This window comes from Syngnathus leptorhynchus, chromosome 5 (genome assembly GCF_054491065.1).
Source record: "Syngnathus leptorhynchus isolate UIUO chromosome 5, UIUO_Slep, whole genome shotgun sequence".
Lineage (NCBI taxonomy): Eukaryota > Metazoa > Chordata > Actinopteri > Syngnathiformes > Syngnathidae > Syngnathus > Syngnathus leptorhynchus.
This window is the reverse complement of record NC_141199.1, coordinates 14557850-14585755: the sequence shown is the minus strand read 5'-3', so window position 1 is coordinate 14585755 and position 27906 is coordinate 14557850. Positions and strand designations below refer to the sequence as shown.

The 27906-nt window shown below is 40.5% G+C and overlaps 1 protein-coding gene across 3 annotated transcripts; it reads left to right on the top strand.

Moving 5' to 3' along the window:
• The first annotated feature begins 68 nt into the window (after positions 1-68).
• fbxo41 (F-box protein 41) lies at positions 69-27906 on the top strand. 3 transcript variants are annotated; one of them, XM_085912154.1, is made up of 15 exons: positions 69-141; positions 8443-8539; positions 14540-15275; positions 15684-15913; positions 18605-18809; positions 19771-19844; positions 21012-21400; positions 22942-23180; positions 23287-23402; positions 23535-23687; positions 23784-23879; positions 23967-24085; positions 24193-24351; positions 24467-24582; positions 24965-27906. In XM_085912154.1, the coding sequence occupies exons 3-15, from the start codon at positions 14727-14729 to the stop codon at positions 25025-25027; spliced, it is 2508 nt and encodes an 835-aa protein (XP_085768280.1). In that variant the 5' UTR covers positions 69-141; positions 8443-8539; positions 14540-14726; the 3' UTR covers positions 25028-27906. The 3 variants fall into 3 exon arrangements, with proteins under 3 accessions (XP_085768280.1, XP_085768281.1, XP_085768282.1); XM_085912155.1 differs by having other exon boundaries at positions 118-141; positions 8446-8539; XM_085912156.1 differs by lacking the exon at positions 8443-8539 and having other exon boundaries at positions 118-141.

The following is a 27906-nucleotide window of genomic DNA, read 5'->3' as shown; positions in this document are numbered from 1 at the left end:
ATTTTTTTTTTCACTTGAGTGCCCCTTTAAGATTGGGATCTGATTAGCAATTAGCAATCACACCAAGGTGTGCACTTTCAAAACAGGAAGTTGATCGGCAATGGCGACAGGTACACTGTTCAACCATACCCGGCAACACAGGTAAGACCCAGCCAAAAAACAAAACACAAGTCAGAACATAATTGAGCATTGTAATTTTGGCTGATGCAAACAAGTGGTGTGTGTGGGGGGGGGACATTGATATTACTCATAATTCCAAAGAGTTGGACCTGCAGGGCGTTTGGCTTTCGAGGTTTCGCCATAGTACGGGAGTGATTGAGTGAGTGGGCTTGCACACATCCAGCTCACAGAGTGCGCCAGGGCCAGCCATTTGCACACGCTCAACCAGCTTCATGCAAATGACGTATCTAAATTAAGCATCGAAATCAAGTACAGCCGCGCCATGAAATGTATGCAAAATGAGGCCACTTGAATATTAGCGCCTCGCATGAATTCTCATTCCAAAAAGACACGGAATGATAACAGTTGCGTCTGTAACAGTTTAATGGACATGCATCGAGATCTTTAGAGTAGGGGAGAGAAAAAAAAAAAAAAAAGGCGACTCGTATCATGTATATTCTTTTGTTTGCTGGCCGGTGGCGAAACATTTTTCACTGCTTTGGTGGTAAAAGGAGCATTTTACAGAAACAGACAGGTTTTATAAATGCGCCACTATAATTAAAGTGTATGCGTATTAAGGGCAAAAAAAAATGTACAGTATATCGGGTGAATAGCTTTAACCCTGACATTATGCTGAATGGCCTTTTGTTCCACGCCTAGAGTGTCAGGAAAATGCGCTGTTACATCTTGACATTTCGTTAGGTCTTCACTTCAGTTAATCGAGGCGAAATCATGCTGACAAAAATTAAAACCCAAACTGAACCCTAATATTTTTACCTAAAAATAATACATGCAAGGCAAGGCAGCTGTTTTCATAGAGTGCATTTCAAGCTGACGCAATGTTATTCAAAATGTAACATTTAAAAGCCTTTAAAAACAAAAGTTAAAGACATTGAATTCTGGGAAATAATGGCTTGTCGCTGTCACAGTGGGGAACACGTAGAGAGTGACGCCACCCGGCTCCCCCTCCTCACAGAGTATATGGGAGCCATGCTGAGGTCAGGTGAGGATGTTCAGCAGCGATTGTGTTTCGGGGGGGCTAACAGCTCAGCTCGTCGATCAGACGAGGCCCGCTTCAGATCTCAAACCTGTAGAGTGTTGGAAGCCTAAAGAGACCCGTGTTGAACCCCCCACCAGCCTCTCTTTAAATGGGCCTTTCATATGCGTGAGTCACATCAGCAGCACACATTGAAAAATCAAAACACACTTTTGCTAGGCTGCCTAATTCCCTTGTCTTGGCAGCGCTGCATGAAATAACATTTCGATGTTTGTGTGAGTGTGTGCGTGTGCGTGTGTGTTGCTTTTGTCACTTTAGGTGAAGTTAAATTGAAAAGTGTTATTAGGGCCTAGCACCAGGCAATACAAAGGCCCTCTTGTAATCATTATTTTATGGCTATTATGTGATGATGATGATGATGATGATGATAATTGCCTTTTGGAGAAATATCACCATGCCTGGAAAACTCAAAGGTTTCGGGAAGCTTGTGTACGTTTCATTTGTGGTTTTATTGGAAAACCGGAAGAGTATTATGTTGAACTTAAAGTCCAAAATTCTAAAAAGATTTTAGTGCAGATGCATTAGCACAGCCACATTGAAATGGTTAAGTGATTTTCAAATTGAAGTGATTTAATTGAACTGATTCATCGATTCATCATTGTGCTTCTAGCTAAAATGCTATTAGGCCCTGGGCGCTAGTCGATATCTACTTTTTAAAGCGGGTTCTAAACAACCCAGGCCAAAATGAAAATGTATTATTCTTATTTATATCTGCAATGATTTTTTTAGTGCATAAACCATAAAACGTGCCAAACCTTGCACACACATCAGGCCTGTTGAATTTTTTTTTTATCTTTATAATCACATAATATTAAAAAGTTATTATAGGCGAATGTTTACAAACAATAGGTCTGTAGCACCACCTACATAGGTTGAATATTTTTTGGTTTATGAATTGTAGTTATTTGGAAGAATTTTTGAGAAGTAAAGTCAAATCAAACGTGTCCATTAAAGCGCGGCACGATGCCGAATGCACGCTGAGACAAATAGGAAGGAGCAGGTGGTCTCCAAAATGTGTTATGCGCCGTGTGTATTTCAGCTTGGGAGAGTCAGCAGTAGTCTTGCTTATTCAGGGGGTGCGAAAAAAAAAAACAATTTAGTGACGATTTAGAGCTGGTGGGGAAGAAAAAAAAAAAAGTGCTCGGGCTTCCTGTCAGTCAACACGGCGGCGCCGGCGGTGTCATAGCGTCCGCTTCCTGTTAACATGATGTGTTTACAGCATCAGCGCTGGCCTCCCGCCGTCTGCGTATTTGCGTATTTGTTTTCCCTGTCGCCCCTCGGGACGGATGGCGACAGCGTTCGGACACTGAGGCAAGGCCTTCCTTTGTCGCCTAAACAAAATGGCGTCTGAGCGGCAGGATGCTGCGTGTAACCATTAACTACTCGAGCAGTGGCACTGGTGGCTCACTGGTGGAAAGCTTCCCTTGCGTGATTTCAGGCTGGGGAAATATTAACCCCATCCCAGCTGGGGCTCTTCCTCTTATCGTCCCACGGATAAATGAAGAGCTGCCGATCCTTCCAGCGCTGGGCGCTCCTTCTTCCTCCTACTCATCCATCCGCTCTCTGTTTGTGTCTCTCTTGGCACCGCTGACGCTGGCGACTTGTAAAAAAAAAAAAAGGAGGAGAGAGATTGATATGATGAGAGGAAGACACGCTGCTTCCTGCCCCTTGACGAGAAAAGAAAAAGAGAATTTATGGACTCGTCGCTTTAACGCACGTGGTGATAGTTGAGATTTTTTTCTTTTTAATCGTGCAACTTGGGTCAGTGTTCATATTGGAAAATTCAAAGTGGCATACACTTTTAAAAGCTGAGATTTACCACACTGGCCTCTCGTTCGAGAGAATCAAGTCCCTCTCACAAATCTCCAAACTATATCGTTGCCTATTTTTGTGTCAGCTTGTTAATGAAGAAATTACATTAAAAAAAATAGATGGAGACATGTATACAGGATTTTTCTGTTGCTTCCCTTCATCAAATGGTCTGAGCAGCCTCCCATGGTGTCCAGGTCCAAATGCACTGGAGGGCTTTCATGTGTCCTGGATGGTCCACTTCTCTCATTTGGGCTCTCGAACCGCTTCATTAATTCCAACAAGAGCTAGCAAGAGAGCGCATAGAAATGATTCATACAATGTTTACCAATCTATATATCAAATATTATTTTTTAAATATCTATCATTTGTTGTAATTGTAAAATATGATATTTGGAAAAGAAAATCATTGTGCTGTTTCCTTGACAACTTGGGCTCAGCTGCCCTTCTACTGCAGCGAAAGAAGAGGCAGAGGTGGCAGGACTGGCCACTGTAAACTTCTACTTTTGATCCTTACTCTGCTTTGTTTGGCAGCTGAGCTCAAATTTCCAAGGAAACAAAAAAAAAAAAAAAAGTTAAATTAGTGCAATGCATAGGCCTCTAATGATGGCACTGAAAAGCACAACAATATAAATATTAACTTGTGCTTATGTGTTGGCCCCAAAACAAGTGAATATCATTGAGAAAATTTTTTCTATAATTTCTAATTCAAAAAGTGAAATTCTTATTACATTGCTGCCTTGAGAGAAAGAAAACGATGCCTGCTGTTATTTTCATATTGTCGGTCTACAGTTGCGCCATCATTGGTGTATCATTAGCTTGCAGCTAACGAAAATTCAAAACAAGAAATTATATTACTTTTAAATGGAAAAAAATGGAATTGGACCATATTTTTTCATGTGGTCAAATAAAAAATACCACATTTCCGCATAATAATAATAATAATTGTTGCATAATAATCCACAACAAAATGTTCCACAATATTCTAATGAACTGAGATACACAGTAAAATCCAAATACCACACTGTGACAATGTTTTTATTATTCAGCATCAACTTGTCTGGATCTGCTCCATAGTATATGGCTTTCTCAGCTTCATGCCTAATTATAGATCATAAAAAAATTCAACAGTGCAACCAGGCTAGTTTAACATGAGCTAATAGCCAGGGCGGGTTGGAAGGTCAAGGCAATGTGCGAAGGCTGTGAGCGCCATTAAACATGGAAATGAATGCAACAACTCCACGGACTGTGTGTGTTGTCATACCTACAGTGAACAGTGGGGAAAAAAAAAAAAAAAAAAATCACAAGGGCTGTACTTGATAAGACATACTTGTGTTACTATGGCAACATCCGTGGCTCAAGCTAAGAATGCAGAGAGGAATGTTGTCATGTTTGTATTTTTTATTTATTTATTTGAAACGTGGGTTTCGCTAACAGGCGTGCATGTTATTATTATACAACACTGGCACATTAATGGCTCCATTCAGCGGTCATCTCAACAATAGTTTTCAATGCATATGCTGATACAAAAAGGTTTCCATCCATCCAGCCATTATTTGCTTTCTTTGCAATGCAACTTGTACACAGGATTAAAAAAAAATATATAAAAATGATTCCTTGTATTATTATTATTATTATTAAAATATGAGGTTTAAAATAAAAGTAGTTGCCCCGAGACATGCTGGTATCTAACAAAACACATTTTTGCTTTTGTTATTGCATTTTGATTTCACAAGTACATTAAAAAAAAAAAAAAAAGACACGGCCAACACAACATCTACTTCCAACTGTGCTGCTCGAGTGAAAATAAAAGCTGGCGCGCTCAGTCAGCAGCACTTGGACCAAATTGAGAGAAAAAAAAAAAAAAATTGCACACATGCAATTCTCTCCGCTGGGTTAAATCATAATAATACAATTCATCACTTGTAACACTGTCACTTGCCATCATGACACAAATGCTTTTGATTTTGAAATGTTTGGAATATCAACACACATGTTCACTTGAGATTATAGTGATGCACAATCAAAGATGCTTTTCAGGATTTTTAAGGCCAAAACGCGTCACGTGATTTCTTAATGAGAAGGCATTTTGTCTCCTTTTCTGTTATTGTGAGGTAAGGAGAAGCCAATTAGATTTAATTATGATGAAATTATGTTCAGTGTGCTGCAAACGATAGTAAACATGATTGAAATGATTCTGGCTGATTGTGACGATGAAAAGAAACAGTTCTCTCACTGACTTTTTCCTGATGCTCACATTATGCTAGTGCCCCCTGCTGTTAATGGCTATCACTGCTTTACATTGTGACTAATGCTGATGTGATAATACAGTTCTTAAGTAAGTACATTAAGATACAAACATGCCTGCGTGGGATTTAGCAAGGTACTCTGGCAAAACAAAACAACAGTTGAAGCCATTGAACAACCTCAAAAAACATGCCACTCTTAAAAATAAAATAAAAAGTTGGGTCAAAAACATTTTTTTTTTAAATTACTTTAATCAAAGAATCGGCAAAACCAATTTGATATATTTTTCAAATTTTCTATTATCTATTTTGACTAAAAATTGGACGTTATGTGTAGAAAATTATATAATACAATTTTAGTAGCATCTGTTTTTTTTTCCTTGAATAAATATTTTGGTCTACAAGACGATCGGTTTTCAGCGTTGGTCACGTTACTCAGAACGCCATTTCAGAGGTGAGGAGGTTAATTTAATGGCAAAGGTGTGAGAACCAATTGCTTCTACAATGATGATTCCACTGTTTATGATGACCCCATAAATCTGGGTACATCATTTCTGCCTTTATTCTGTATAAAATGCATTCGTGCATCGTAGTATACGGCAGTCAAACAGCAAGAATATTATCTGCATGGTTAGTGAGAGGTTTGCACAAGTGCAGCAAAGCAAAGCAAAGCACAGCATGTCTCAGTCTCCACCAATCTAAAGACAATGAAGGTTCACCACACTGTAATTAGACAACAATGACTTTGCCAGTCACCGCTCATAAATATGAATGAGGAGGGAGGGGTGGAGGGAAGGTGTTGGGTCTAAATTTGCTACTTTTTTTTATTTTATTATTTGACGTGGCCCCGCGTCATAGTCATCCTATCAAAACCTCCTGAGGGAAAGAGTTTTTAAAGCTTTTGTGTGTCACTCTTGTGCTGTCACGAGCGTATGAGTGCAGCTTGCGGAGGGCGGCGACGGAGTGCACGTTGATGGAGAAATTTTTGGATTTAGTTTTTTTTTTTTTTTGTTGAAGTTTTTAATTTCAAGATGGATATTGCTTTTTTTTCTTAAGTTCCTTTTGTGTCAGCTGTTATTAAGAAATGGAAATGTATCAGAGAATAGGCTTTGGGTTGAAGTAAATGATTCATTAGCATCCATCAAAAGTCCTTTCAATGTCACCCAAGTTGATTTTCTTTTTTTCTTTTTTTGCACCTGAGCACAAATTGAAGGGGAACAAAAAAAAAAAAAAAAAGATTTCGGCATGCTTTGCACTGACTGCCTACTAGAATGAACCTCTCATCAGGTCAACTAAACAGGACAATGACTATCTCAACTCAGGCACACTCGCATCAGAGATTTCCCTGCAGATCCCATTTGAACACTGTTGCTAACCAAAACACCAGCACCTACACAAGGACAAACACTTATTCAGTCAAACTAAACTCCCTGAATTTGAACCGCACGATATAAATACGTTTTTTTTGTTTTAATTTCATTCTTTGACCACAAATAGACAGTTTGAAACACATCGATTGATAATATAACATACAGCAGATGAAACTATTGACAAAACGTATTCATGTTTTCCATCCCCGTCACCGTGTTGCGGTTTTAAAGTTTTTTTTACCTTGAAAATCAGGAAGGAGGTTATGGCATCAGGAAAAAGAACAAGGGACATTTTGGCAAGAATAATTTGACAGTCGCTGTGGGGTGATGAATTAGGGACTGTTTGACACCTTAATGCGCTTTATAAAGGCTGCTCGCAATCACTTGGTCTGGAAAAAGGTAGAAATGAATTGATTAAAAGCTCAAGAGATTTGAAGGGGGGGGGGTGGAAGTGTCGGACACCGTCAGTGCGTTTGAATATTAACACAAGTGGCACAACAGCATGCTGCTCTCGATCATCTTTTCGTTTGTAGTCGTCTGTTCGTCCAGCCATCTGTCTATGCGGCTGGCTGGCTTGCTGTCTGTCTGTCTATCTCACTGTCCATCTATCTATCTACTGTATTTCTTCATCTGGCACTATATATTTAGACATCATCCCTCTTTTTTCTGTTTCTTCTCTCTTTTTCTTCCTATCCATCTATCCGTCCGTCAATCCACATCTCCTCCTATTTATCTATCTATAGTTTATTCTCGTTTGCCTAAGTGTGAATTGGCTGTGACATGTTCAAGGTGATTTAACACGTGCTGTCGCCATTCTTTGTAAGTCACATTTTATAAACGGTGCTGTCGCCCTCTGCTGGCCACTTTTATACAATCTGAGTAGAGAATGCCCAGTTCTGGATTTGTCATTTGAATTTATTGCTTACTGAGTGAGAGCGTGGCTCTGAACATAAACTGTGAGAATTTGCGTAGTGGACTGTTTGAAGTCTCTGTTTGCTCATTTGCATGAATTATTCATTCTTAAATGGTATGTTTAGCTTTCAGTAGCCTTGTTAATTGGAATGTTAGTTAATATATTGGTCATCAACACTAGATAGTTCAACATGCTTTTATCAGCCACAACTTGGACGGTCTACATGAGATGAAGTACCTGAAATTTAGCTTTGCAATGTTAAAAAAATGTACCGATGAATTATATAATAGTTACAATACAAATACAGTGGGTTTTATATTGACTGTATAATTGAAACATTGAATTAGAAACAAACAGTCACAAAATAATGTGTTTTCATACTTCCAGTAGCATTTTAGAATGGATTTCTTTTTTTTTTCTTTTCATTAATTCCAATGGGTTTAATCTGCAAACTAAAGAAATAAATGAAGTTATCAGCTGCTATATTTTTATGGGACATCCCGCATAGCAAACGATTGAATTGATCATTTCATCACTGTATGTTTTTTATAAATAATAATATTATAGAGTGCTTATTTACTTAAAATACGACACAATACAAAACGTTTTAGAGGGAGGGAGGCAGGAAGGGATCAATGACTTTTACATCCATTTCAGTAGGGAATCATTTGTTGCCAAATGATTTTGCTGACTATGACATTTGTAGACCTCCCGTGGGTCAGCAAACCCCAATTTTACACTTTCAGAAGAGGGGAGGGGGTATGTCTATAATTTTTTCTTTTTTTTTTTTTTTGGTTTGTTTGTTTTTGCGTCCGTTCCCTCTTTCCTCTCCTCTTCAGACTTACTCTTCATCTCCCTCTCCCTTTTTTCTCTCTCTCTCTGCTGCAGCAGCCTTGTGACGTCAAGGAGGGCTGGAGCGCTTCCTCCTTGCTCCGTATCGCGGCAAAGGGAGGGAAAATGAGCACGAGAACATTCATACAGCTAGGTGAGTCTTTCCATTCTTTAAGAACAAATCGTATCATATCCTTAATGTATATACACGTGTGTGCGCGCGCGCGCGGCTAATCCATCGCGTCATGGGCGCTTCCCGTGCGGCTAATTGACGTCCCCTATATTAGCGGTGGGAAGCTAAAAGGAGGGGGGGGGGGGGGGAGGTGCGCTCTTTTCTGCAGCTGCACACCCCATGTCCGCGCACCTTAGCAAGCAAGCAGGGCCCTCGACCGTTTACGCTCCAAAAATGTCATGTGCTGATGGTCGGGGCTGGTCCACGCCCACATGATGTTATGCAGCTCGTTCCTTACCTACCTGCCTGCATGGCTGCCATGTGTGATGATGATGATGATGATCAATGGAGCAATCGGTGCTCGGCCTGCATGGAAGGCTTGCTACACGAGATGCAACGGCCACAAGCCGGACTTTGTGCATGCCACAAATTTAAAGCACGGAATATTTTTCCTCATATGTCAAAGGGGTGGGAAAGTGGAAAGTTTCTGGTAAATTTCCATAAATCAAGATAAAAAAAAAAATTCATTGTAAATGGGAAGTTTCCATGAGAATTAATTGGAAGTGTCATTAGGGCTTTTGGATGATTTTTTTTTTAGATTGATAACACTATTCACAATGTATTTTATGCTAACAAAGACCATTTAAGATCCTTTTTTAGAGCTAACCTTCATTCTTCTAAATTTATAGTTCACTCCTAAATTCTAATTGAAGGCTTTAATTTGTGGAAAATATTGTAATTTCTCAGCCCGATGGATTTAACACCCTCCAGAAAAATATCCCTCCTCACTCTCAGGCAAGAAGTGTGCAAGAATAGTTTAGCAAACTCGCTGTGACTACAAGGCGTGACAAATCAGAGCGGCGCACGAATGTGCATGTTGTGTTTGCTGCTGTTGTAGAAAAGGGAGAAACAACAAAAAGATGCTGAGATAGGATGGCGTGGTCAACTTGAGTGCATGTGTGTGGTATGGGAAAATCCATTAAGTCACGTGTGTGACATTAAGATGAAGTCTATCATTTTGACAGCTTGACAGTCAACAACCGTGACACACACTACACAGCGTAAACAGAATATTTACCCGGATTGATGTTTCATGTGGGTTGCTTTAATAGGCAAAATATGTCATACTGATTTTTCCCCTGTCATAATAATCCAAGTTGAATTTACTTTGTGTATTTATCGATGTGTGCGAGTCCATGGGCACTGAATGTGCAATGATGTTCGTTCAAAGATGTGGCTCATGATTCTGGCCTTTGAGGGTGTCAACTTTTGTCCATGTCTAAAAGTCTCTATGCCTAGAGAAATAGTGATAGAAATGTCACTTATGCAACTTATTTCTCTCTTGAAAAGCAGGAAAGGAAATAATGACCCACAATTGGAATGTCTCCTGATATTGTTCCAAAGTGTTCCGTAGCCATATGTGGGTCAATCTACCCAAATGGTGCAGTCATCAGAAAAATATTTTCCTCAAAATTATTTATGTGCAGTGGGGACTGTCTGGAGATTGCCATTGAATCGTAAAAGTCTGTACATAATTGATGCCCTGAAAAATGTTATTGTTATGGTTACGGTCAATAATTGCTAATAGAAGTCGAGTACTGGAAATTATTTTACATCCCAGGTTGAAATACTTGATGTAAAAATCAAAGATGAATCTTAACAGTGTGCAGCTTTTTGCATAGTGTACATTTTGCATATCACGTCCTCTCAAGCTTGGGATGAACATGAGAAGACCTCAGACATTCATCCACTTATCTCACCAGACATTGTCTGCCTCATTTGCTTCACAAATCCTTCTTGGAGCCTTTGTTGCCAATTTTTTTTTTTTGTGTGTGTCTTTAAAAAAGGACGCGGATTTTCTTCTCATTAAAAGAGGATAAACACAAAATATATTATAGTACTTCATATATCAAACTGGTGGTCTGAAGCAGGCCTTATGTGCATTAGTGGCGCTAAGATCTTTATCCTTGGTTGGCCATGGGGATCTAAAAATATCACAGGTGGTCCACAAACCTGTTTTTTTTTTTTTACAGAATCCATGAATGTATTCACAAAATTTTGATAAAAATTCCACTTACGGGAATATGAAAAAAAAATCCCAGAAAAATAAAATATTAAAAAATACTCAAAAGTCTAATAAATGGTATAGCACCTGTAGGATTCACACATATTTGGGGGCGGGGTGTAGTGCCCCCGCAGCCCCCCCACTAGCTCCGCCACTGCATATGTGGTCACTTTAGGTTACATTCTATGCCTTGTTGCTATTTGCAAGCGAGGGTATAATTATTTCTTTGGATCCTTGTCTCAATCAATAGTAGACAGTGGCAGGCAGTGTGTGTCTGTGTGTGTTTGTGTTTGTGTAGTGATTGTTATGAGTATAGCCATCAGCTCCCATTGGAGGAAGTCATTGAGTCTCACCGCCCCATCTTTCCCCTAATCTCGCTGCCAATACCAATTCGGTAGCGTCACAGTGAGTGCTGCTTTAAGTATTCTTCTTGTGTTGCACAAAAGTAACACATTACAAAGTCCCGGAGGCCTTGGTAGCACGTTTTCAAACTATTGCTCAACGTCAAAACAAATAAAGAGGAAGAAAGCGTCCTCGTGCTGTGAGTGGACCAAGAATGCTAAATTTAAAAAGAAAGCTAACAGCCAAGCAAGGGGCTTCTCTGACAGACAAACAGATGGAGATAGTGGACCTGAGGACAAAATGTCTTCTAGTTGTGTGGAAGAAGTGACGTAAAAACATTTTTTTTACTCATACAGGTTGTATGGCAGATAAGAGTCAGCACCATTTTATGGTATGGGTATTTTCATTTTTTTTTTATTATATACTTATAAATACGATATAGGTACGCATTGTACAATTACACTAAATATAATATTTGATTTAATTCCAAAATATCTAATATGTACACTAGTATTATTCTAATAATAACCATAAAGGCTAATCATTGTCAAGGCTAATTGTTATTTTACTTTTATGTTATAAATATATGCTTTTTGTAAATAACAATAATATAATATTAATGGTGAGAATAATTAAACATAGGCACTGTTATCGCAAGTCATTATCATTTAAGTAGGCAATTATGCATTTATAGTTCAAGCTTGTACAATTTTACGAGTGGTACTTTCATTGGTGGCATATTATGGTATACTAACTCTTTCGTTGCTTATACTGTTACGTAATCACAACCTTAACATGCAAGTATTTTTAAGTTTAAAGCCGTCGCTTGGTCAATTTGTTTTGCTGGGACTGTGTTGCATGCAAATATTTGACTTGAGCTGAGTTGATTTTTTTTTTCGAACCACGATATCTCCCCTCACCGAGGATGCAGTTTGGCAGAGCGAATGGACAAGCTTTACAGAATATAAATCCAGATAGATTTGGTTCCCTCAATGAACCAGCATGTTTACAAGTGACTTCTGCTCTTTTTGTCATCCTTCATTTGTGGACTTTTACAATATTTTTTTCTGTGTCAAAAAGCGAAATAGCAATAATACTGAAGTGCTTCTGCTGTGCCCTTGGCTGTCAGTTGCCCGAGCCTCAGGTAGTGAACTTGTCCTGTCACGGGAGTCCCCTTGCCTTCAGCGGTGCTAAAACACTTTGACATCCTCACGCAGGAGCTCGCAGGCCTCGTTGAGCTCCTAGCTAACCTCCTGAGGTAGCTTACATTGTATGCCTTTAGACTCGAGTAAGACATGTCAAAAGCTTGCACTGCCAAAATGCTCGAGTTCTTAAGTGAATGTGCGCCGCTTGTATTTACTCGCAAGCCCGGACTGTCAATATAGCGGCGGTGGAAAAGGTGCTTTTTCTTAAGTGTGGGTTGATTCTCGTGTCACACCTCTGAGAACACAAGTCTTGGCATCTTTTATTATGCGCCTGGTAACACACTGCTTGTTTGACCACAGTGTCGCAATATCGCTGGCTAAAGGAAAAGGAAAAAAAAAGCTGTGCATAGGCCAGGCGTGATTTGTTCCTTTTCTCACACTTGCAAGCAAAACAAATGTGCACTAAAAATCCCAGACGCACAGGAACAAACTTTTTGCTGACTTAAGTGAGGTAGACACAGTGATTTATAACATCTTAATCGTGGAACATACGAGAGACTAGGAAAAAAAATGTGTAACCGTTTTATCGCTTTTTAAAATGCTCTACTGTTTGTTCCGTACGGACGCTCATGGTAAAAAAAAAGAAAGTACTACTTTCTTATTTAGACAATGATCTTGTACTTGAATGATTATTAGAGATTTAACAATCTAATGATATCTTTACCGAAAATGGTGAGTACGTACGTACTCATGTCTTGCGTAGTACCAAGACTGACCTGTGAGGGGCAGCAACTCGCTACAGAGAAGAAGAAAGCGTAGTAGAAAAAGAGACTTCAGCAAGTTGATCAAACTCTTCTTTTTGTGATTTTTTTTTTTTACTTTTTACCATCTTTCAGAGCCTTTTGATAGTCTGGCTTTCACTGCCTTTCATCAAATTCATTGGTATTCCGCTTAACGCTAACCTGCACATCTAATTAGATCCAATTCAAGAGCGGTGTAGCAATTAGGTCTTTATAAAGATAATAATGTTCAGTTTTGAGGTATCAATAAGGTGTTTATTGCTATGCTTGTAATTAGCAGCTACTGTGTTGTGCTGAGAATGTTTACCAGCCTTTTTATAAAGCAGCTTTTAGGAGACAATAAGTCGTGCAAGGCTACTCGTCCCCATTAATGAGGTGCAGTATATTTGACGCCCTGTCATGGCAAAATTACACTACAGTGGGACACAAAAGGTGCCGTGACGCAGGTTGACTTCCAAGTTGTTTGAAATTAAAACTCTAGAAAATATATAAATTGGTATATTTGTAAAAAGCCAACAGTAATTATGAGGAGGATTGCTGTATTCTGATCTTGTTAAAGGCAATTCCTCTCATCACAAGCATTTATCATTTTGTGACATCTAGTTAGAAGGTTGATGACTGACATGTTGTTTTTCCCCGTTGAGCGAATGCAGGGATTTTCCTTTTTTATTTTTTTTTTGTTCGACACACGTCGCGATCCTGCTGCGAGAACTGAATCTTCCCCTGCAGGAGGCACCTTTCAGGCGTTCAAGCTCGGAACGCTTCCATGCCTTTACTGTTTATTTGGGCTTGACGAAGGTGACATTTCCTGGCGCACGCTGGCTGGGAGACTCAAGGCCATAGCTGACTGCTGTGCCATCTAAAAAAAAATAAAAATAAAAGTTTGTTGGCTATAGTTATTCGTAGTTATGGAGTTTCCATTGTTGAGGTTTGGGTACATGGTTCCTGGAGGAGAACACAGTCATTTTCTTGTCATGCAATGGTAATCTAAATACATGGACTGCCATTGTTCCTCAAAAGGTGGCTTGCATTATTTTTACACGTAAGAAAAACAGAAGGTTAAGGAGCAGACAGCTGCTACTTTGCAAATTATCCTTTTGAGTAGCTTGTCACCCAAGACTGCAACACAGTGCTTGATTAGAGAGTTGTATTTTGATTATAGAGAGGTCTTAAGTCTTTGAAGGCAAAGGAAGGCTTACTGGAGTTCAGGAGCACTCTCAGTAATGGATCCATTTCCTGTTGCTTCCCTCGGTTGTCCTTAGAGCACTTTTGCATGTATGACAGATTGTGACAGCAAGTGTTGGCCGGTGGAAAAAGGGTTTCGTGTTTCCATATTTTTCTAAAAATTCTCATATGTATTATTAATGATAACCAAAGATGCAAATTATAAACCGATTGTTTAGTTGTTGCTTTCTGTGGACATAAAAAACTGGATTAAAGTGGATGACATAAAAAAAGCTGCTGTGGTGGACCATTATTATTATTATTATTATTATTATTATTTAGTTTTTTGTAAACGTACACCATCTCAAACTACCTAGTATGTCACCATCTAGTGGTTGACACTGGAAGTACGGCCAAAATCGAGAGTTATTTTCTCAAACTGCTTTTTTGTTTTCTTCTCATCTAGGCAATGATGATGGCGTGAAAAGACCAAGTGGGAGTTGCCACTATGTGAGCTTCTGAGATCTGTCATCAGCCTGCCGGTCGACTGCAACCGTTGTCACCATGAGAGCATCCGAAGGGTCGTTGACCCGCCGGCGCCACCGTCCGGTTGCGTGAGCGCCGTCCCGTTCTCCCCGCGGACCCCGCGCGGCATGGCCTCTCTGGACCTGCCGTACCGCTGTCCTCGCTGTGGGGAGCACAAGCGTTTCCGAAGCCTCTCATCCTTACGCGCCCACCTGGAGTACAACCACACGTACGAGACCCTCTACGTCCTCTCCAAGTCCAACAGCATTTGCGACGCCGCCGCCCTGCTGCCCCTCGTGACAGAGGGAGCACTCCTGTCGCCTCCCAACAATAACGAGCCCTTTGAACCGCTTCGGCCGTCGGCTTTGAAAGAACGCCGCTTTCCCTGTCGAGAACTTCCGTGCGTAGACGACTTGAGTTTGACGCCGGCGAGCTCCAACACTTCGGCCAGGTACATCCCCAATGTGGAGTTTCCTCTGGGGGAGATTTTGATGAAGACGGCCATGACATCCACAGACCCGGGCCCCTATGGGAACCCCAGTACAGCCGTGGCCGTAGCAGCTAACGTGGCCGCCAGTGCAGTGGAGGCGGCTTATGAAGAAGGCCTGGCAAGGTTGAAGGCACGCGCCTTTGAACGTCTTGAACTGGATGAGAGGATGGAGAAGCTTTCTGAAGAGGTAAGGCTATTTTGATAATGGGAACAAGCTACGTCCAATTTAGGCTGACAGGATGACGTATTGCAGTATCAACTTTCCACCAATAGAGGGTGCTAATATGAAGCATCGGGGGGAAAATTATCCGACTTAATCAACTCCGTTAAAAGCCTGAAAATTGCATTGCAAACCTTTGGTGAGAAAAATGTCAAGTTAATTGATAAAATAGAGAAAAATGTCAATTACTGGATGTATTGAACACAAGTAATATGTTCCGATTCAGTGAATGGAATCACGGACGATCATATATATTATTATAGAAACGCTTTTGTAATGTTATGTACGCTACCGACATTAGTTATCTTCCTTTGTTAATTCCCAACGCTGTTTTCCATCGACAAGAACGCAACTTAAATATCTGTCATCCTGTAGGTGGAGCAGAAAATAGCGGCCCGAGTGGGCCGTCTCCAGGCCGAGTTGGAGAGAAAGAGCTCCGAGCTGGAGCGGGCCAAGCACGAGAGCGAACGGCTCAGCCAGGAGAAGCAAGAACTCGAGGACAAGGCCTTGGAGCTGTCCAGGCAGGTGGACGTCTCGGTGGAAATGCTGGCCAACTTAAAACAGGACCTGGTGAACAAGGAAGCAGAGCTCAGCCACAAGCAGCAGTAAGTGGACAGTCAAACAGATGAAATCCAACTTTGTTTTCATTTAGTAGAACCCACTTCCCCAATTATAAACTGCATGTACCGCATTTCGAAAGAAATAATCCAAGAATCTCAATTCCAAGCTCATTGTGAGGTGTTTTGAACATATCATGTAGGGGTTTGACGCCAAATCATAATTCATCTCTGGATAATACTGCTTTTTGTATTGCTGTGCCAACCAATTTTTTTTCTATCAGCCTTCATTAATGAATTGATTTTCTGCAGCTCGAGACTGTCCTCTTTCACCGCGGGAAAATGAGAATGCGTCAAAAATCCTATTTGCAGGCGAGAGTTTTGGAAGACTGAGGGCTGTTTCTTTATTTTTTGCTGGTGACTGAAAAAACTTCATTGCTGCTAATCAAATCTGACAATTGCGGGTGGTTTGAGTATCAGGATTATGGTCAGGTCTGTCCCGATACTTTTGTCCATTTGTCCGATTGTCCTTTAAACTGAGCTGCTTCGTGAGCTGGCTCATTTTTCAGGTTCTGTAAATAGAAGGCTTGTTTGGACATGAATCGCACAGTGTGGCCATGGAAATCATTTCTGGACATGAGTTTGAGAAACATGTTTGAAGTTCTCATACAGCATGAGGATTTTTTTTTTTGTCTTTGTACTCAATGAAAGCATTTACGACGTTGCCCAGAAAGAGAACAAAAGCTATTTGTTAATTAAACAAGTGTATAGTAAAGTTAAAAATGTTCACATGAGAGCAGAGGTAGATTAAAGATACGCATATTTTGTTATCAGCTTCTGTTTACTAAAACCTACTTTTATTTATTGTAAAAAGTATGTTTAAAATATTGCATAATTTAAAATCCCAATGAAAATGTAATTATCTGAAGATAATTGATTGAAACGGTAGCTTCTCGCATAAGTTGCCGGCGACCATATTTTTTTTATTTTAATTTAATTTTTTTATTTAAATTTAATGTAAAAAAAATAATAAAGTCAGTTTATTAGGTACACCCTAATGAGCTCCAAAGCAAGAATTTCTGCCTTTTCAAAGATAATCCAAGGCTTGTCAAAGCAATCTTTTTTTTTTTTTTTTCCTCTCTCGTTCTGCCTCTCTGTTTCAACTCCAAGGAGAAGCTGGCAGTCAAACAGTGAGATCATTCACACTCTAAAGTACAGAACAGCTAAGCAAAGATGGAAAAAGAGCATCACCGTCGGTGCGACCGAGTCCATGACTAAGCATTCCTTAACGGAGACACGGCCTTTTAAAAGTCACCGCGTGTTATGAAGCTTTTACAGAATCACCGTTGGACCATCAGAGGTGAGAAGGACGAAAATATGAGAGTTGCTAGGCGACAACAGGACACTTAAGCAAAAAGTCCTCCGAGCGGCGGCCAGATTCATAAATGTGATAAATCAACTAAAGACTGAATTATTTTCTGCCTTGGAGGTAAATGAAAGCAGGGGAGTCATTCGAGGATGAATTTTAGCATTTGATCCGTTCAGGAAAATCTTACTTTGAGCGTGAGGCTCAATTGCGAGTTGCCAACTACAAGTTTTTTCGTGTTCAACCTCGTCGCCCAGGGGGGGAGGGGGGATGGTTTTGCTTTATCGTTCATTTGGGTCCTTTCGGTCAATCATCTTTATTCGTTAAATATTGATGAGGCTTTGCGCAAAGCGTCGCCGACACCTGTGAAAGGATCTTCATTAGCATTCAAAGAGAATCCCTCTTTCAAAAGCACACATGTTTTATTATTCAGGCCCGTTACATGGAGGTGTCTACACTGTAGTGGACGAGCTTGATCTGACAAATGAAGCGCTATAAATATCGTGGAAGAACTTGACACTTTTTGTAATCAATACGGTTTTATATCCCATGAGAGAAATATTCACTTGTAAATAAGGGACGCTTGGGGCCTACAGTTTTGCACGATAACTATTCATACATAACATTAATTTTAATTGGGGATACTATGAACTATTCTAGACATCCCTTTGTCATTTTTTCAAACAGAATCAAAACTGTCCTTTTTTTTTGCCTCTCGATATAATGTGCAGGTGTGCCTAATATTCGGGCCGGTCTATTTTTAAAAACCTGTTTGCAAGATCTCTGAATCAGAGTGCCAGCCGTACATAGCAGATGGGGGAGACAGTTGAGATGGATCAAATGGTCTTTGTCTTACAAGTAAGCACACGCAGGCATTCGCATTGTGTCAAGAAGTGCGGGCAAAGATTGATGAATTCAAATCACCGATTGTTGCCATGTCAAAGTGTTCTACATACTGTCGCGTTGATCTTATTGCTCGTTTACGTCGATGGGTTTGAGCTAATGGAGCTCATTTTTAAAAGATTGACTTGTTGCTTGCTTCACTTTGGTGTATGTAAGATCTCCAAGAGTCATTTTAGAGCGACATAAGTGAGCTTGATGGCGCATTATTTTTAGCCCAGAGCGCCCCAATTTCAAGAAATATTAGACTCTTGCATAATCGGCATGTGCCGTCGTCTGAGGTTCAGTTTCTGGTTTTTGAAACAAATGAGGAAGATAGAGGAATAACGTGCACGAGACTTAAGACCAGGTAAAAACGGGTCTAAGTTGTGGCGCAGGATTGTGCGCTGCAATTTTCTGGACATGCACATTGAAGATGAATAATGATAGTCAAAACCGTACAAAATGGGTTCAATATTCTATTTGTCTCTCAGGGAGGTGGCCCAGATCGACCAGTTCCTGCAGGAGACTGCGGCGCGCGAGGCCAACGCCAAAGTTCGCCTGCAGCAGTTCATCGAGGAACTGCTGGACCGTGCCGACCGTGCCGAGAAGCAGCTGCAAATCATCAGTAGCTGCGGCACCACGCCCAACGGAAGCTTGGGACGCTGCAGTCTCCAGGGCAAGGGCAACGGACGCCAGGTAAGGAAAGCGTTGGAGTCGCAATTTCAATAGAATCAAATAATGATGTGAGAAAAGGCAGTCTCCATTTACAGGGAGACATAAACTAGTCTTGTTTATCTCATCCCACGTTGATTCAAACGAAACAGGCGAGCATGTCGCTTATTCAGATCATCATCCAGAATCTCGGAAGAGAGGGCTTGAGAGAAACAGAGAGAGGCCACCTGCTCTATTGCACAGATGGATGAGTTACCGTGGAAACCAGTTCTTGCTTCTTCTTCAAGGTTGTGATATGATTTTGGTGTCGGGCGATGATTGATTGCCATTGATTATAGGAATTTGAAAAGTTGAGTGACTGGAAGGAAAGTGACTCTATTTACCCTTCTTAGTTTTTATTCCGGGCGCAGGCTGCATTTTACATTTAGAGAGGGCAAGTTTTTATGTGTCGTTGTAGTTGCTCACATTCATGTACTGGAAAGTAGATCTGAATCCAAAAGCTCCGGCAGCACACAAACAGCTTCAGGGCAAAGCGAGAGTGAAGGTCAGATTGTGCTCACACTATTAAAAAAAGAAAAAACATCTTGTGATGAAGCTTTCTTAACGCTGCACTCGTGCTCCTGTAGCTCCACCTTCAGGTCAATGTAAGAAATCAATGCCACAGTTAAGTTGTGATTTGCTTTGGCTATTTTGCATATTTGTTTGTACTACTGCTGTAATAGAAAACATGAGTTATCGTAGCCTATATTATGTAATGTCATCAAATTGCAAATGAGGCTTCGGTATGATTTGATGTTTAGTTGTATTTAAAGCCTTCTAGCCACTTGGGAAGCAATTAAAGACGCAGCAGGAGAATAAAAGGTGTCTCCCGCCTACACGCAGCCCAGCATGCGTGAACACAGGTCGCGGCAGAATACACTTTGCCACATTATTCATACAACTTCAGACTTTCTTGGTTTTTTTTTTCTGATGTTTTTGTCCGCAGAGAAACTCCAGCATCTCTGGGAGTACAAGAGGCATCTACCAAGCATCTGAAAGACGCTCCTCTCCGAGTACGGGGTAAGATGCAGTTGTTTCTTCTCATTTGAAAAATAAATAAAATAATAAAAATGCAGTGATTGTCATATTTGTTGAGTTATTATGACTGGACAAGTACAATACACTCTGCCAGCTCAGACATACAAGAAGTCAGCAGGTTTGAAGAAAAACAACCAATTAGAGAAAGAAGGCGGAGCCTGTGAGGTGTCAATCATTTGTCACGTAGTTGCAAGCCCACTCCACATAAATTGCAACTTTATTCATGTAGAAAACAGTTTGGTGCACAGATGATGATTTGATCGAATAAAACAATGCTTTGTTTGTTTTGTAAAATTACTTTTTTTGGAATCTAAAACTTTATTCTTCTAATTTTGACTTTATCCTCACAAATTACAGCTGTATTTTGTAACATTGCACCTTTTATCCATGTCAAATTGCAATTGTATGACCTTATTCTCACCAATTTGTAACAATTCTGTTTTTCAAATGATCTTCTCAGTATGTACAATGAGCTCAATGACTGCTAATGTGACATCACACTGAGTGCACGTCACTTTCCCCCTAGTGAAAAGCAATCCGTCATTTACAAAGACACGTTCTATCTCAGGAACACCTGTCTTCTTCTGTGAGCTAAGAGTGTGACTGTACAAACGCATATCTTGGGAAAATACTGTGTTACTTCACACATTGACATCCAGTCACCGCGTGAGGTCCGACTGAGCCGCCAGTTGGGGTGCAAATGTTTCTTATTGGGACGTCACACACTTCCCGGCCTGGAGTTAGTCATGGAGACACGCGGTTGGGCCCATCAACCTTCTGTCTTAGTGATGAGCTCCTCGTCTTGGAGTAACTGTGCAACTGTTCTGTGACCTCAGCAGATATTTATACAACCAACATAAGCCTCGTCTTGCGTCAATGTGATTGCTATTTTTTTCTTTTTTCCCATACGATCAATCAGGTTGACGTTTCTGTTGACAAAAGTGATCATTTAAGTTCATAGATGCTATTTTTTTACAAATCATGAAATGATGAACAGAAGATCCCATTTGATCTTATTTGCTAACAAAAACAGCAGCACCACAACAGTCTGTCAGATGAATTAAAGTGAGACTCGCATCATATCGAAAGCTAGCTCTGATGACATATGGATTCAATTCTCACGATTTATCTCGTCATTTGTGATTACAGCGCATCGGGTCGGATCAAGTCGGTTTCGCAGGGTTCCGGCGGATACGACAGCGACAGTGTGGAGATGCACCCCATGGAGGAGTGCCCCGAGGCTCAGTACTACCACATGCAGTGCCACCTGAACGAAGTGGCGTACGAGCGCTCCCCTGGATGCGGCGGAGGGGGCAGGAACTGGGGGCTTCGCAAACAGGCCATCCAGAACTGGCAGCGGCGGCCTTACAGGAACAGCACCGAGGGAGAGGAAGGAGACGTGTCCGACGTGGGCTCTCGGACAACCGAATCCGAAGTGGACATGTGGGAGCAGGAGAGGAGAGCGGTGGCGGAAGTGCAGCAGCAGTCAGGCGCCCCCTACCCTTACCACGGCAGGGCCGGATATCGAGCCAACGCAGGTAACAAGGTTATTATAGGTCACCAAAACTGCTAAAATTAGAAGAAACTATTTAGACAAATTGTTTTAAAAAACAAATCTAAGAAACTATACCTCTTACGTTCTTTAACTAACTAAAGTTCACTATAATTATTGAGAAAAATGTCGTCCTTGTTAATTAATGTCATATATGAGCTTCCGGGGTTGCTTTTAAATATATTAATTTTAGTATTGTTGTGCATCCATAGAGAACTAGGAAGGAATTCTTATTTCAGAATAGTAGTTTCCTTTATTTCATTGCAAAATACTTAATAACGTTTCCCAACACTTTACAAATATTAAAGAAAAATGAAGCTAATGTGAAAACTCATAAATGCTAAACTAAAACAAGGCAAAAAAAAAAAAAAAAAACGCTCTAGAAATTCATTAAAACTACCTGAATTTAAAAACAAACAAGTAAGTCAGAAACAAAAACTAATTTGAATGATTTTTTTTTTAAACATTCCCAACTATTGGGTTTTGGGAAATCCTCCTAATATGACTTTATAATTTATTTATTTTTAAACTTCATCAAATTCATCCCCCCCTTGACTTCCCAGAAGAATGACTTGATATCCTACTTTAAGCCACAGTGCCACCTATTGGTCTATTCGCAGCATAACAACTAAGCAGAAGCGTTTTTCGGGTTTCATACTCTTTCCAATGCAATAACATGACTCAAAATGTGCCGCCACATGGAAAGGACCCCCCCCCCCCCCCCCCCCCCATATGACAAACGTTTATGTCATACTCGACATGGTGTTCCTCTGACGTAGTTCCTTACCGGGAGATGTCTTTCTCAGATATTATCTATATTTGCATACACAGGTTTTTTTTTTTTCTCAGCAAATAACATGCATGTTATTTTTGGGTTCATTCTGCAGTCGTAAGTGTAGGCGCAGTGTATATGTGAGGAAAGCGAGAGTGTCAGCGGTGGTTCACAGGACTGATGGTTCGGAGCAGACGGCCTTGGATGAAGACGAAGATGAGTCACCATCTCCCTCCCATCAACGCCGATGCTTATTTTTGCTCTTCTTCGCAATCTGCACACACACACACACACACGCAAAGCTGTTAGGATCACTCTGCAAATGAATACCTTCACACCCATATATATCTACAATGTCTGTACATCCGTTACAAATGCAGCTCAATTATATGAATCAAATCAAATATGATTGGACTAAAAATATGAAATGTGTCCGAAAGGTTCCAGGACTAATGTTGATGTTTAAAACTCAAAGTCTGAATATTTTTGCTACGTTCAGTGCAGAAAATAGGCGAGACTTGTAACAGGTCGGGTTCCACGGTGTATGGATAAAATCGGAAAAATCGGAAAAATATTACTGTTGTGTACTTTTGAGGCGAGTGTAATGATATTACAGATGAAATCTTCTAAGATGAATAGAATCATTAAAGTTGAAGTCAATCAATGTCGATCGAAATAATTGTCGTTTAATTTGAAAATGGATTAATTGTCCATGAATAGTCATTTTTTTCCACAACTTTTTCATCTGTCAACAGGTCGAAGTGAAGGCGTCTACAGCAAACCGTGTCGCCACGAGAAGAGCCCGTCCAAATCCAACGAGGTGATCAGTCCGGAGATCCTGAAGATGCGCGCCGGTTTGTTTTGCATCTTCACCTACTTGGATACCAAAACGCTGCTGAGAGCTGCCGAGGTCTGCCGAGACTGGAAGTTTGTGGCCCGCCACCCGGCCGTGTGGACCAGAGTTTTGCTGGAGAACGCGCGCATTTCCTCCAAGGTTGGTTGACTATTCAACTCTTGAGTTCTAATTCAAAGATCCTGTTTTTTAATTTTAAGTCATTTTGGAATGGTCACAACGATGGCAAATCTTCTCTGTGTGTTAGTTGCTGGCAACGTTGTCTCAGTGGTGCACTCAGACGCACTCGCTCATCCTGCAGAACCTCAAACCGCGTCAGCGCGGAAAGAAGGAAACCAAAGAGGAGTACCTCAAAAGCACACGGTGAGCTGCAGAAAATAAAATAAAAAAATCCATTTCAATAAAATTATCAATCAACTTCTTTTCACATTCAATACATATTTATCAACCACCAGAAATACATAAAAGTTGCATTTTTGTTGTTATGCCTATCAGAGGGTGTTTGGAGGAAGGACTGGAGGCGCTGCTGAAGGCCACTGGAAGTAATCTGCTCATCCTGAAGATCTCGCATTGTCCCAACCTCCTGACCGACCGCTCTCTCTGGCTGGCCAGCTGCTACTGCCGAGCTCTGCAAGCCGTCACTTACAGGTCCGCCTTCGTATCGTTTGTTTCGCTCCCAAAGGTCAACCATTTTTAGCAACAAGATCTTATTTTCCTTCAAATTTTTCAAAATGTCTATTTCAGGAGTGCCACAGACCCAGTTGGACAAGAAGTTATCTGGGCCCTCGGAGCCGGCTGCAGAGACATTATCTCCCTGCAGGTGGCACCACTACACCCTTGGTAATTATGGCACTGAGAAGAAACACGAATTATGTTACGACATTATGCTATGACCTGATTTTTTTTATTTTTTTTTTCCGCTTTCAGCCAACAGCCGGCTCGTTTCAGTAACAGATGCCTGCAGACCATCGGGAGGTGCTGGCCGCATCTCCGTGCGCTCGGCGTCGGGGGGGCTGGATGTGGCATTCAGGGCCTGGCCTCACTGGGTAAGTGACAATTACATATTTTGGGCACCTCCGAGTTTCTATGAGACCTCCCTCAATCCAATATGAGAGAAAATGGATAACTTTTTGATGTTCTACTCTTCTTACAGCACGGAACTGCATGCGCCTTCAAGTGCTGGAGTTGGACCACGTGAGTGAAATCAACCAGGAGGTGGCAGCAGAGGTCTGCAGGGAGGGTTTGAAGGGCCTGGAAATGCTGGTGCTCACCTCCACTCCTGTCACCCCTAAAGCTCTGCTCCATTTCAACAGTGAGTTGGAAAGCAAATATGAAAGAAGCCATCCATTTTTTGCTATGATCTGACATGAAATCAAATAATTATCAGTCTTCATTCACTTCATGAGCATTCCTTGCATTGCGTGCAGGTGTGTGCCGCAACCTGAAATCCATCGTGGTGCAGATCGGTATTGAAGACTACTTTGAAGACCCCAACAGCCCCGAAGCCAGGAAACTATTTGATGAGATGGTCAACAAGCTCCAGGTAATAATCGACAGAATCGTTTGTATGTTTTTGAATATTCTGGAAGATGCCCGGAGAAGTTTCATTCTGGTTGCCCTTGACAACGCTTTCAGTTCAACCAACCACGTTTGGCAGACTTTTGTTCACTGTTCAGGGTGGTGTGTCAAATTTAGAACACATTTTTTTCCACTGCTCATGGACTTTAAATCTTCCATTTATTGACTGTGCTCTGCACCCACCTGCACAACTGTACTGCACATACGATCGACTTGCATTTATTTTTACTCCCGACTACACACAGTCCAGAATGCAATGCAACAAAACAAAAAGCTAATTTGATTTCACCTGATGCTGGGATCCATATATATATTTTTTGAAAATAAATACTCCTTATCTCTTATAGGCTTTGAAGAAAAGACCCGGCTTCTCCAAAATCCTCCACGTGAAAGCAGACAGTCTGTGCTAGCATCGTTTCATGCCGATTATGTTAAGAGACGTCAGCGCCGAACATCATTCAAGTCAAAACGAGGCTGCTCTGTGCGTGTGTATGTGTGTGTGAACAGACGTAACACTGAGCCGCCTTGATAAACCCGTATTGAGGCTCATTCATGCATAAGGAGACGTTTGTTGCGGGCAGAGTCATCTGCTGCACTGCTGTGATGACTTGATGTGGTCTCATGGCGGGCTCCTGATGACACAAAAAAAAACTGAGATTCCCTGCTTTTTGGATCAAGGTGACCTCTCAGAATGGAATCCCAATGTCCAAACACTTGGAGCAGGGTCACCGGACCACTCGCACACTGCTTGCTGTGGAGCCAAGGGTCACATTAAACTTTCCACTTGAGGTAAGATTTAAGGCCCGAGCCTTGAGACTGAATTGAAACTTGCAGCTTCAACTTCCTGCACAAGAAGGGTGCTTGCCTACTTCCTGGTTTGGCACTCATGCATTTCTTCTATCGTCGTTTGCTTTTTCGATGGGGTTTTTTTCTGACAGTTAAAAAAATGTCAGACAAACAGAGAACAGAACGCAAGATCCATTTTCATCTACAAAGCGGTGCCATTTGTGTCTGCCCTCGTTGCGGTGAGATTTTTTTTTAGAATTATTTTTAAAATCCGACGTGCCATTGAGGTGGGAATAATTTATGTCCTTCAATCACACTTCAGAATTCGATCGGCCTCGACTGCAGTAAGCGTAGTAAGATTCTGCTATCCGGGCCGCACATGAATAAACACTCAGTTGCCGCCTCGCCTACCATTTTACCGGCTTGTTTTATATTAACAACACAGGCGGGGTTTTCATACAAATATTGAAGTAGTTTCATCTAATATTTAATCTAATTTATCCAATTAGTTTTTTTTAACAGCGCCTGAAGAAAAACAACCAATCATGTTTGATTAAGGAGGTGTTAATCCTTTGCCGTGCACTTGCAAGCAAACCCTCGCAGTATGCCGCATAACATCTTGTGATTGGCAAGAAGTATTTAGCCTCTCACCCAAAGTTAGCTAATGACAACAAGAAATATAAAAAAATGATGGATGGCCATTTTGTATTGAGCAAAAGATAAAAGCAGGATGTTTGAATGTGTGAATGTTTCTCTCAGCATTCACACAAAAGCGCCTTTTTAAACATACTCAGTATTTAGTTCTGTTCTTTGTGTTTCCTGGAAAAAAAAAACATGACTGGCAATTTTTATTTTAGGAGAGCAATGATATAAAAACCTGGTTGTGTCTTCTTTTACCAGTGGAAAAGTACAGACAACAAATTGAGATTTTTTTTTTTTTTACCCGAGTGAGTACCATGCAGTGGAAAACTGACAAATTTTGAGGAGCAGGAGTAGCTAGCAATACTTAAAGCCGTCTATAGAACCAAAAGTCAAATTCTCTTCTGCCGCCACATCCATCGTATTCCAACGTGCAATATGAAGTTCCAGAAGCTCATCTTGGGGCAAAAGCAAGTGCAAGACTTTTGTTTTCTAGCTCACACGCCAACCAATCATTAAATCACGACATTCCTTTATAAGCATTTCAACACTTTCAGGGATTTGATGTTTTGTTTTGGAGTCTGTAAATATTATTTTTGCTGGTGTAAGCAGTAAGGGACCCAAAAAGTTATTTTCATTGATCAAATTTAATCAATTTGCTGATTAATTGGTTTTTGGAATTTTATTTTGCCAAATATCAGAATTGGCAATGGCTTCAAAGAATTCATGTTGCTTGTACCCCAGTTTTTTATTTATTTATTATTTAATCAATGCTAGTCTGAAAAAAATGGTCCATGTTTAGGGACACAATACACTTGTTTTTACATTTTCGACAATCCTGCCTTTGTTGTTGGCTACTTTGTACATAAAATGTATGCCCCCCACCTCCCCCACAAAAAAAGAGAGAAATATCAGAAGGAAGAAAAGAAAAGCATCAACATTTGGTCAGCTGGTGGAAGACGCTGATTGTTTACATTGTGCGAGCATTCTCTAGTTGTGTGACATAAGAGAATTATATGATGTAAAACAGTCGTGTTCAATTTGTGTCTTAGATACTTTATATTAAATGTGCACCATTCACATAGAGGTGGAAATTATTTAAAGAAGATAAAGATGATAACGCCGCTATTTATTTCTATATATGTATATATATATATTTAGGAAAAAAACAACATGTATAATGTTGGCATGTTTGTGTTGAAGCATCATTAAGTTGCCTTTTAAATGTTCTGCTACTGTGGCAAGAAATGTGACGTTCAACAGCTTCAATTGCTTGCGGTTTGACAACGTTTCTTTTTAGTTGACTGTTGTTGCACTATAGTGAGAGAAAATATAGAGACATAGTATATATACAAATATATTACAGATGTTTATGAAGAGTGTTGTTTTTAAATGTCGGGCTGTTTCTTTGTATTGGACACAATGAAATGCACTTTTATTTGAATGATCATCAGCCCATTGAGAACTTAATCATAATACACATTGGCATTTTTCATTGATTGCCAAGTGCTTTTTCAATTCATTGCTAATATCACCTTGATGATATTTGCATATATAGTGTGAGGCCTGCTGAAGATTTTCCGCCAATAGCAGGTGCCAGATAAATCCACTTTTTCAGCATTTTTTTTTTATTTATTTAACTGATGAACCAAATGTCACCATCACGCATTAACCTTATTGTCAAATTGTACAAACTGTACATACTTGGGCCTCATGTATGAACGATTGTACTCTGCCTGTTATTCTGAAGCGTATTTTGCATATTACCTCAACACTTATCTGGGTGATTAAGTGTGTGCGTGTGTGTGTGTTGCAAAGGCTAACATCCATGAACTCCATCCATGATTGCAAAAAAAAAAAAAGT

Bases quoted from the DNA above. Each gene is read 5' to 3' on its own strand.
- fbxo41 (XM_085912154.1), top strand. From the start codon at position 14,727: ATGGCCTCTCTGGACCTGCCGTACCGCTGTCCTCGCTGTGGGGAGCAC. The intron at 21,401-22,941 runs GTAACAAGGTTA...ATCTGTCAACAG, and splicing joins CGGATATCGAGCCAACGCAG to GTCGAAGTGAAGGCGTCTAC. The intron at 24,086-24,192 runs GTAAGTGACAAT...CTCTTCTTACAG, and splicing joins TCAGGGCCTGGCCTCACTGG to CACGGAACTGCATGCGCCTT.